The sequence below is a fragment of the Pelmatolapia mariae genome, linkage group LG5, assembly GCF_036321145.2.
Source record: "Pelmatolapia mariae isolate MD_Pm_ZW linkage group LG5, Pm_UMD_F_2, whole genome shotgun sequence".
Classification (NCBI taxonomy): domain Eukaryota; kingdom Metazoa; phylum Chordata; class Actinopteri; order Cichliformes; family Cichlidae; genus Pelmatolapia; species Pelmatolapia mariae.
This window is the reverse complement of record NC_086231.1, coordinates 21,156,372-21,167,561: the sequence shown is the minus strand read 5'-3', so window position 1 is coordinate 21,167,561 and position 11,190 is coordinate 21,156,372. Positions and strand designations below refer to the sequence as shown.

The 11,190-nt window shown below is 37.8% G+C and overlaps 1 protein-coding gene across 2 annotated transcripts in view; it reads right to left on the bottom strand.

Annotated features, from left to right (window-relative positions):
- Positions 1-718: 718 nt before the first annotated feature.
- Positions 719-11,190, bottom strand: part of LOC134627775 (sodium-coupled neutral amino acid transporter 3-like) — a 34,892-nt gene continuing 24,420 nt past the window's right edge. For both annotated transcript variants that reach the window (XM_063474158.1, XM_063474159.1), the window contains 9 exons: positions 10,295-10,377; positions 8,736-8,794; positions 8,221-8,367; positions 6,394-6,473; positions 5,896-5,996; positions 5,252-5,376; positions 4,994-5,138; positions 4,481-4,584; positions 719-3,258 (listed from right to left, as the gene is read on the bottom strand). In XM_063474158.1, the coding sequence (XP_063330228.1) occupies positions 3,154-3,258; positions 4,481-4,584; positions 4,994-5,138; positions 5,252-5,376; positions 5,896-5,996; positions 6,394-6,473; positions 8,221-8,367; positions 8,736-8,794; positions 10,295-10,377 (949 nt within the window). In that variant the 3' untranslated portion in view covers positions 719-3,153. The remainder of the gene's footprint in view (positions 3,259-4,480; positions 4,585-4,993; positions 5,139-5,251; positions 5,377-5,895; positions 5,997-6,393; positions 6,474-8,220; positions 8,368-8,735; positions 8,795-10,294; positions 10,378-11,190) is intronic.

Below are 11,190 nucleotides of genomic sequence, written 5' to 3'. Positions count from 1 at the left end.
TATGAAACATTTGCTTTTTAGTTCATTCCTGCATTTCACACGTCTACATTCGGCCCCAACTACATTATAAACTGTGACATACGCAGCTGTTGTGGTTCATTTAAAGCTGTTGATATTTTATTTAGTATACAACATAATTTAGCTAACTGGAATTCGCATTACAGAAGGTAAGCATTTAAATGCATGGAGGTAGGTTATTCATAATCAACTGAAAACAAAGAAAACTGAAAACTTTTTGATGCATGTAAAAAAGGACGAAAGCTCAGAGTCATGTTACCCTTTTTCTTTATTGCAACATTGTTTTACAGTACAACAACTGCCAGCAACATATTAAAATATATAGAGATACCAGAAAATAGACATGGATTGAAGGACAAAAAGGTTTAAAAGCACTTTGAAAATGATTACATTTACATTTTTAATCGAACTAAAACTTTAATCGCTATTTACATTATACAAACTAGATATGAATATAGAATATAAAGGGTATACATTTATATACATTATTTATAAATGATGCTGGCTGATGTCAATATTTAATATGTTACTATTCAGTCATACACATTTCCAAAAATCACACAGAGGGAGAGAAGGAGAAGACTAACGACTCTTCGATCTAAATAGAGGTCCTCAGAGATCATCTGGTATCAACCACTAGCACAGTGTATCCCCCTCATGTTGATGCCTCATTCGGGTTTTTTTGTGTGTATTTTTTGCATGTTGTGAGGCTTTTGTGCATGGGCACCATTTATAAACTCTTATACACTCACTGTATTTACCTAATGACGTCACATTACATACATGGCCGATAAAACATGGTGTCGGAGATAAATATAACCATTGCATTGGTTAAACAATACCAAAACACTAAGTTATGCACAGGTGGCTGATTCAGATGATTCTTCCCCACACAGATACATAAATACATATCACAGCTAGACAATATTTATTAAAAATGGATTAAAAGAGGTTTGTTGTGTAACAAATAGACATAACATATTAAGTTACCCACACAGCACTTATAGTAGTGTGGTGTAAAAAAAATTATGATGGGAAAAAAAACGAAAGAAAAGAAATTGTAGGCAGCTCACTAACAACTCTCAGGAAGCAGCAAGGAAGTCAGACATGACCCGACTACACCACTGATAAAATACCACTGACTACAAATGTAAGAAAAAACAAAACAAAAACAATAATCGTGTGTTTCATCACTGAATCAGATTCAACTTATACATAAAACATGGAGTTTAAAACAACAGTTAAGATATCAATGGTAGAGGATTTCTGATCAGAGTATAGGTGCAGGTTAAACAACACAAATGCATACAGGTCATATATATCATAGAGATTTTTCTTTCTTTTTTTTAAACACAGACATTTAAAAACCTCCAAGAATACATCCAACAAATTAGTCGTTGCATTTAAAGAACAGACGAGAGCTGAAAATGATTACAGGGGCTTTACAGGGAAGCTAACTTTAATGCAGTCGTTTCAAGTAGTTTCTGACAACCATCAACACGTTACTTATTCATCACTTACATTACATTAAGATTTAGTTATGTAGAGGACATGGCCTTAAAATCACATCTATCGAATATATTGTGTTTGCCTTTCACTGTATTTATGCTACAAGAAGTTGTGCTTATCAAAGAAAAGTGCTATTGCTAAGCGGCGACTTTTCAAGAGAAAGAAAACCCCTGTCGTTCTGTTAGAGATCAGGCTTGTGCTGGACACTCAAATGTTTACTAACCACTTCACAAAGTGACCCTGTTGTCGTTATTTTATAGATATTTTGGTTATCTCCGATTCCTTCCAGTAAAATGTTCCGAATACAACACATCCCAATTTTCTTTTTCTAAGTAACAATGAAATCTTGCCCAATTTCAGTTATGTCTTCAGTCTGTACAATCTCACAGATGAGTTTTCTGGTACCATTCGTGATAGTGATTTACACAGTAACACTGGAAAAGAGAACGTCTTGGCGTTCTTTCACATAATGTGTAACCCAGACACCCGAAAACCACTGAAAAGGCTCCCGGCTAAAACCCTTTCTCTCTCTCTCTCTCTCTGGTATTGCTAGCCTCAGTTAGCAGGAGCTGAGGATCAAGCTTTTAGTCTATACTGCATCATCTGAGGTTTTCATCAAGTAGAGATTAATAATAAAAAATATACATCTAGTATATGTTGTGTAGGAATCTCATAGTAAATGTGCTGACTGTGCCATATATTTTGTGGTTTTGCACCCTGCTCTGTCAGAGGTGGGGATTTTAACTCCCCCCCTCCAGAAAAACATAAAAAAATATCAGCAGCAGTACAGGTTAAGGAAGTGGGAACTAAAGGCAGCACACCTTGAAGGAATAATTCAACATTTTGAAATCTTTGTGCCAAAATAAACTCACTGTGCACTGGCTGTAAATACATATTTACTATTAAGATATAGGTGTGCTATCTATCTGTAAGTAGTTCCAAAGATGCTGAATTATTCTTTCTATCAGTCCAGTAATGTCACTTTTACTATCACTTGTCTCTGCAATTGCACATAATGAATCATACTAAGTCATTTAAATAACTTCAATAATAATAATAATAATACTAATATTCATGAGAATCATGAAAGAATTATTGATTAATCAATTTCATTCAACAGTTAAAAAGGAGGGCTGCTTATTACAATCTAAGTAAGAGTTTGCAGAGCTATAGATAATCTTAGGATAAGATCTGAGTAGTGAGAGGAGCAGATGCTCATAACTAACATAGGTGCAGGTGTATAAAGACGGCAGCTTTCTACATTGTTGCTTTTCTGTTTGCTTTAACACCTTTCTCACAAGGCACAGCCTCCAAGCGTCACCGTCAGTCTTTATGCACCTGCTCTTTCGGTGAATTCCCAAAGAGCCTTCCACGAAAGCTTACTGGCCTGGATCTACGTTTGACAGGATGCGCAGTGTAATACAACCACGTCAGAGCGAGAGCACTTGCCGAGGAACCGAGAGCCCTCCCCCCAAACTCTACACTCTGTGGACAATATCCTTCTAATGGGAAAGAGAGGGCATCTTCAACATCAACTGTGATTCAAAGTAAAAACAGTAAAATTACAACACAAGACTAAACCAACAATATAAAACCTGAAAATAAAAAAGAAACGGAAGGTGGTGCTTAGTGACCGCTGCTGGCTTTGCTGGTCCCCGTTGTCCAGTCAATGATGATAAAGCTGAGGCTCATTGTCATAAACAGGAAACCAATCCCAGCAAAGCAGGCAGCCTGAGCACAGAAACGGAGAACGCAAGTTAAAGAGAGGCAAGCAGTGAAGAGAGCAAGTAACTATGTTATCAGCTCAGAGTGTCATCACATTTACTTTACGGTTATGTCCGTAAACACAGTTTGTTTTTTGGGGTTTTTTTAAGTTTAGCTCGTGTACAATTCAAACAGTAACATGTGATTGAAGAGCAGACCTTCAGTTTTAATGTACAGATAGCCTTGCATATTCAGAGGCTCAACCTTAATTGGACAAACTCACAAAATTTTAAATATGAAGACTTTTTTTAATACTTGGTGTACAATCAAGAGACACCTTCTCTCTTTAAAACATTTCAAAGGGTTTAAAGTGAAACCTGCCTTAGTGCTCGTGTATCACATCACAGATGGTGAATCTGTGACAAAACTGCAGCACAATAATACTTAGTGTCATTAATTAAAAGTTTGTTAAAGTTTATTAATTAAGTATAGGAAATGTTATGAGTTTCCATGTCATTAGATCTTAGTTATACATGTAATGATACGATACCTAACATGTACTCAGGAGACAAATATGGCCGAGTTGATTTCTTCACGTGGTTATAATGCACATCCATGTAGGATTTCTGAGGCTGGTACAACTTTTAATGTTAGTGAATTTTATAAATGGTTCCATAAACACAGTTTACATTGTACAGATGATCATAGCATCCCTTGTAAATAATGTTTCTTTTGAGCCTTTTGCCAGTTGGTTTAACTTCTCACCTTTGCCTCACTAATGCAGATGTGTGTGCCTGCATGTGCTGGTACAGCCTAACGTCACTGCTGGGTGTGGTTGCAGGGTTAAGTCTCAACACACCCAGCCGCGGTCAGAGATTAAACAGAAAGTTTCGAAGAGAACGGCAAAAGTTGTTTTTATTTTGGCCGTTTTTGTTGTTGTTGTTGTTTTTTTTACTGAATTGTTACCTCAATAAAGATAACTAAATGAAACTCTCTGATAGACTCAGTAGGTAAAGTAAGATTTTTAAATGATCTCAAATGCACTGCAGTTTCTTTTGTTTAATTCTGATATATTTAAAATCTGGCAAACTACAGATGAAATTCTCAACTGGAGTTTTGATTCCTTTCCTCATTTCCTCCTTTCAGTGTTACACAAAGCACCTACTGTAAAATAATATGAAAACTCAATACTGCGTGGGGACAGCTTTAAACGCTGAACTTAATTTTCTATCTTTCTCAATATGCTCACCAGGATTTTGGGGACGGAGCGCAGTGGCTCCTCTTCTTTGGGTACAATGCGAATGTAGAAGACAGCAGGGAAGATGAAAATGAGGCAAGGAGCAGACGTAGCACCTGGAAAACGCAAAACAGAAATTGATTCTCTGTGAATGATAACACCCTTCGGTCCTTAATAAGTTCTCCAAACCATTCTAACAGGACTGTAGTAACATAAATCATATGGAAATGAACAGAAAATGGAAAACAGGTGTAGTTACATTCAATTTTTTTTCACTACTGAAAATAATATTAAAGATTTAAATGCTGAAAAGTTTGGCAGATGGTCAATTGATCAAGAACAATTCACCAAAATGGATTTTTTTACTTGAGTAACTGTGTTGTGGGGGTGTATTAAGGAAGGTAAGCCATTGCTGACACTTGGCAGTCAGAACAAAATAAAGCCACATCAAAGGAAACAGTTTTACTAGCAACCAGGGTTTTACAGGTTGGTCTTTTAATATGTAAATCCACCCAAACAACTTACCAATGACTCCAAAGATGCCCAGTATGTTGGGAGCAAAGATGACCAGGAGGTTGATGAAAAGGAGCAGAATGAAAGCAATGGCGATGTGGCGAGGCCAGTAGAATGTCTTATTAGGAAACGCCATCTGCTGGATCGCTCTCCTTACCTTAAAAAAAACAGAAGGAAAATTCACTGTTTCACACTGCTTCTATGAAATATCATAGAAGCACAATTTGTGTCAGCTGATGAATAAACACTAAGTCCTGAAAGCATACTTACAGGAAAGAGCACAATTGGCACAGTGAGCGTGACAGCAGTGAGCACAGCCACACGCACACACAAAATCAAAGTGTCGTACGGGTCAATGCGGCTGTATGTGTGGAGCAGCTCTGCTTCCACTTCACCTGGAAGACAGGAGGACAGGATAACAGAGCAGGTTTAAGGAACACATAGAAGGTCTTTAAATGCATTTTAGTCAATGCAGAATGCGTTATTTTATGTTAAGGGATTATATCTCCATGTAGTACTAGACTAAATGTTTGTATTAATATGTTTGTTTGCTTTTCATTCTTTTTATTTTATTGATTTCATTATGTCCTTGTTGCTAATATGCTTAGGTTACATTGCTTGTTTGTATATTAATTAATGTGAGTATGAGCATAACATGAGAAATAAATAGGAGGAAAAATTTAGCATTGTGAATGACTCTGTAATATGCTACTAGATCTAAAAACCTTGAGAAATTTGCCTTTTTTAGATGTACAGTATGGCCACTAGAGGGCATAGAAACATTATTATTCTTTTCAGCCTACAGCCATAGATAGATAGATAGATAGATAGATAGATAGATAGATAGATAGATAGATAGATAGATAGATAGATAGATAGATAGATAGATAGATAGATAGAGGACCAGGCCTCACCATAGAAAGTTAGGTATCCAAAAAGAGCAGCCAGGAAGTACATGATGTACATTATTGCAATGGAGATGTTGGCCACATGCTGCATCTTTTTCTTGGTGGCACTGAAACCAGAAAATATTGCCATGTGATGTCATAAACACGCACACACAAAAACAAACACAGATACACACAAAACATTACTGTATTATGCCCACAAAGAAAACATGTAGCCCAGTTACTATAAAATACCGTCTTCTGCTCCAGGGCTACTTCTCTTGCACGCATATGCAAAGATTCAAATTAAAAGCACCAGTGGGTCAAAGCGGGATGATACATTTAAACTAACAGCATGCTACATCATTCAAGCAGTGCCAACATACTTCAAAATAAAGTGAAAGCAGTGCATGTGACTAGGTTATGATCAGCCAAGCACAAAGCAGACACAGTAGCTTTGCTCTTTGTTATGCAATTTATTTCTTATCCAAGAACTTAGCAGGAGTTGGCATTATAAGAACATACTTGCGCAGCTCTGTGTAGATGGGGAGCACCTCAGGATGGCACACAAAGGCGAACGCCAGGATGGGGATGGTGTAGGCCGTCTGAAAATGAACCCCAACAGGTCACCATAGATACAGCAGCGCCATCCCAGACGTCTTACCACCAACCTCGCGCTTTTACTGCCCAATACTCCCCGAGACACATCACAGAGAGCTAATTGTTTCCCTGTGATTAACTTGGGCCTGGCTGTAGACCAGCTTTAGCCTATTTAAGAATGCCTTACTGGTAAGCTGCTAAGCAGCAGGAATTGGTCTTACTAGCCTGGGCAACGAAAGTTTCATACTTTATTAAGGGGTCCTAATAAAATCCTGATAGGATTTCATAAAAATCAGGAAAAAATAGTCAGCATTTGCCAATGTTCTGGGGCTTGTTCTTGAGGTTGTTAATCCTAAATTGATGGAAATTCTCTGGTTTCTGTTCTTAAACTTTTAGCTCTGTGGTAACAGACGCTGTGGACCTAGCCTTTTCACTGGCTGGGTTTCTTCTTCCTCCTTCATATAGACAATATCAAAATACATATCAGAGTGACTTATAGAGGAGAGAGACAGTGATCAAAGGACTTAATGGATTTATTATCAGCTCTACATGGTTATTATGACACTACATGGTTATAACACTGTGACTCTGTAGAGAGTAAGGCATCTGTCCAGTTCCAGAGCACTGAAACACTTACTGTACATTACTGAGGCAATTCTTAAATAAATTGTCCAAATAAAATTTTTTTAAAAAATGAAGCTATAGAAACTGAAAACACTTCTCAATGAACATTTGTCTTGTTGCAATTGTTTACTGATGGAAAAAATGCCTGTTATTGGCATCTTGTTGGGATGAAGTAAATATTTGCGTGAGATTGAGTCAGAACATTTTCAGTCTATTTTATAATGAAATATGTTCACAAGTGATTAATTCTAAAGATTTTTAAAAGTTTGAACCTAAATGCCTTTTTGTTGGAGGTAACCAAAATGAGTCTTAGTGACTGGTAACTAAAAGCTCCATTGCAGCTATATCGCTTAAGAGAAAATGAGCACTGAGTAAAATTATTTTTTCCTCGCTTCCTGTCTCTTAAGATGCTTCCACATATTTCTAGCTTCACTGAATAAAAATTGAGGCTCTGGTCTTTATTGACCAGTTGCCATGGTGAATCCTGGCATTTTTGTTGGCTCTTCTTTATTACCCGCAAACATGCTCATAAATCAATGTGAACATACTCAGAGTTAACTCTGATCACTGTTCTGGAGTTTCCGGTTGCAGAGTTTATAAACTCAGAGTTCAGGGTTACGCACACAGTTTGTTAAATCTGCTTCCTGGAACAGGCCGTGGAAAGAAAGTGAACTGATAAATTTATCTAGCTGTGGTTAAGGTTCTTTGAAGACCATCCTGTTGTGAACGTATCTAGTCTTTGTAAAGAAAAAAACAAAACAAACGTACTTAGTAAAATGTCAGGCCTTTCCCATTTCACTCATTACCTGTCTCTTTGGCCCAGAGAGGGCAAACCTGGTGATGTTACTATAGGAACCCAAATGCCAAAGCAATTTCTTCAGACAGCTCATGGGTCACTGTCCACCTTCAAGACTTTAATTAATCTGGGTTGTGTCTAGCGTTAAAAGCTTGATAAATGTCCTGATCTCTTGCTCAGTGCAATTGAGTGCTTCAAACCAAGATTTCCATGCTTAGACTGTGAAGTGGCACTGGCAACATGCTGAAGATGACTGTGAAATAAGTGGGTGGCTGTCAGTGGCCATGGCAGTGGAGGTGCATTTGCAGAGTGAGTGACATGCGTGAACCTACTTGTGAGTTGAGGTTGGCCATTTTGGGAATACAGGCAGGATCTTCCTCCCCACCAGGATCTGTGACATTCATCCAGCTGGTAGTGCTGGTAGCGTTAAATGAAAAGTCCGTAAATGGACAAGGGACGTTGAACTTCTTGTAGATGACCTGTTCGTCGCAGAGGAGAAACGTGTCAGGCAGAAACAAAGGCTTTGGGACGCAGTTAATATATAAACAGGTAGAAAATATGTCACTGAGACCCCCAGAGAGAAAACGAGAGCGAGTGAGAGAGAGAGAGAGAGTAAAGAGTGGATTATAGCTCACGCAGCCAAAACTAGGTCAGAGAAACACAGAGAACACAGCCTGGAACAGCCGCATGCAGACATTAGTCCATAGCAATGAGTAGGGACAGTAGGGAATACTAAATAGGTGGTGGGAGGCTCCCAGCGCATCTGACTATGCTGTCACCCAACAGACAATAATAAAGATGTGACACGTCGTTTACATGTGTGCATTGCTAAAATCAGAGGACTTACAGCAATGAGGAAGAACACCATGCAGCTCAGTGAAAAGCCACTGGTGTATCCCAGATATCCTGTAACACAAATGATTCATTAGCCTTTCATGTCGTCATGAAATATAAGAAACATCTAAGGTATCACTAATAACTAATCACATGTGTGGTAAAGCAGCACAACACACAGCATAAACTGACTTAATATGCTCAGAGCTCATTAGTGGAGTCAGACTGCTGCACCGACTGGCTCTGTTGTTCCAGTCAGTGACTCGACAGGACACAGACTTCTTACAAGAGGTCAGAAAATATGCACCCTCTTGTCATTTCCAACCTAGATATCCTTTTTCTTCCTTCCCTTTATTTTATTTTGTGCTGCTTTATTATGCACGACATCCGACTGTCTTTCTGAAATGCTATGTGTGCCACAAGAGTAGTAGTTTAGAAAATGAATGAACTCTTCTCTTTATTGTACCTCCAAATTTCTACAAAGAAGAGGAATATGGGATGTGACAAAGAAGGAGGTGTGTCATTGTTTGGAGTTCTCTTTCACGTTTTACTTTTTAAATGTTGAAGCTGTTTCGTAGCGTTTCTTTCAGATTTTGCTTCTTTTTTTCCCCACTGAACCTGGATCCTATCTGCTATTTGCTAACCTGCTTCATTTAACCTATGGATGTAGCTTTAGTTATTTAACTTATCTTTACCTTCTCATATCAAAGATCTGTAGTTTTGGGACCTTGGTTCTGGTGTCTTACATTTGAGTTTTGTCCTCTTTGCTAAAAAAGGGAAAAAAACAAAAAAACATCTCACTTGGCCCTGAAATACCTTCTCGCCGCCAGTAAAACTATTAATAAAGCATGGGCATCATCCAGAGAGAGAATTCACTGTCCTAAAATCAAAACAAAAACATCTATGAAAGGGCCTTAAAATATTTGATAAAAAAAATACTATAAGATATGAGATTAGTTAATCAAACGAGTTAGAGGAAATTCTTATTTAGGCAATATGCTTGGTTCAGTGTTTAAGCATTGACAGTGGACATAAATCTACTCAAAGCATCGTTGATTGCTAAGTATTTTAAATCTTAGGAGCCAAATTTTTTGTAATATCTAAGGTTGGTTTGACTAAGATAGTTTAGACCAGAGTGTAGGTTTAGACCAGAATAGACCATTTCACAAAAACATATACTGAATCATTTTAAGTCAAACAAACTTGGCTTAAATGAGCTCGTCTATGTTACCCCTGGGCTATAATAACACTAAAATGCAATGTTAGCATTCTATCAATCAGGGATTCTTCTTCATCACAGCTTTGCTGCCAGCAGCTTCTCTAAAGCTGCATAATTAAAGCCAGCTAGCACTAAGCTCTAGGCTTTAAGCTTTTCCTGGGGTCCTCCTTCTGTTTGAAACATTTTCTGAGGGAAAACAGCCGAGCTAACAGGATGCTGAGAGAAGAACTGCATTCATATTTCTAATATACTGCCTTGCTTGGCCTTGTATGAGCCACAGTTTAGCATGAGCAGCAAAAAATAAGCTCCTACTTAATCCTGCTCCAAACAAAGTCATGACATTTCACACTCACCTAGCTGTTTCATGAGAGCCAGTGGTAATATTACTGCAATAGATACGATGATCACAAGGTAGTTTCCATTCAGGTACCATTCACTGCAGAGAGGCAGAAACACAAGACAAAAACAGCTAAATGTCAAAACGATGCATAAGAAAAAAAATGCGTGAACACCTTACACAGTACGCTAAAAAAAAGGATTATTCTTTATCGCCACAAATATGCCAAGCAGTTTAATTCACATCTGAAAAGAAAGGAGCACAAACAAAATTCAGCTGGCTTGAAGTCAAACATTTAGAGGTGAAAATATAAGCCTCTTTGCTGCCCAAAGCACACGACACAAAAAGCTGTGGCTGTAACAAGGAAACAGAGGTCACGTTCCTCAATAGTTTTATGAGAGGGTTTTTAGGGGCTCTTGCATGGCATGACATGACAGGACATAAAAAGTTTAACTTTAATGTCTCTAATTAAATGGATTTCTAGACCTGTGAGCTGTTATTATTCTGCAAATTACGATAAGAGTCACATTCAACAAAGACTATACTCAGTAACATTAATCCCAAAGTTCTTTTGAAGAACATGGACACTGACATAAACATGGATGTTGTCATAAAGGAGGTTCTTCTATATTAGTATATTATGAGTTTAGATAATATACTTTTTTTGACTGTATTTAATCTGACTATCATTGCATATCATATCAGTGTTATATGGAACACAGGGAACGACTACATATTGTGCAAAGCAGGAAAAACAGAAACTTGACTACAAAGAAGAGATTCATATGTGGAGTTGAGCAAAACATACAAAAAACAGACTCCCCTGACACAACGTGCCACACGTTACAGTCACATGAAGAGCAACGTCTAGGAAGAAACCTGTGAGTTATTTTTAGCAGGACACAGTATGGG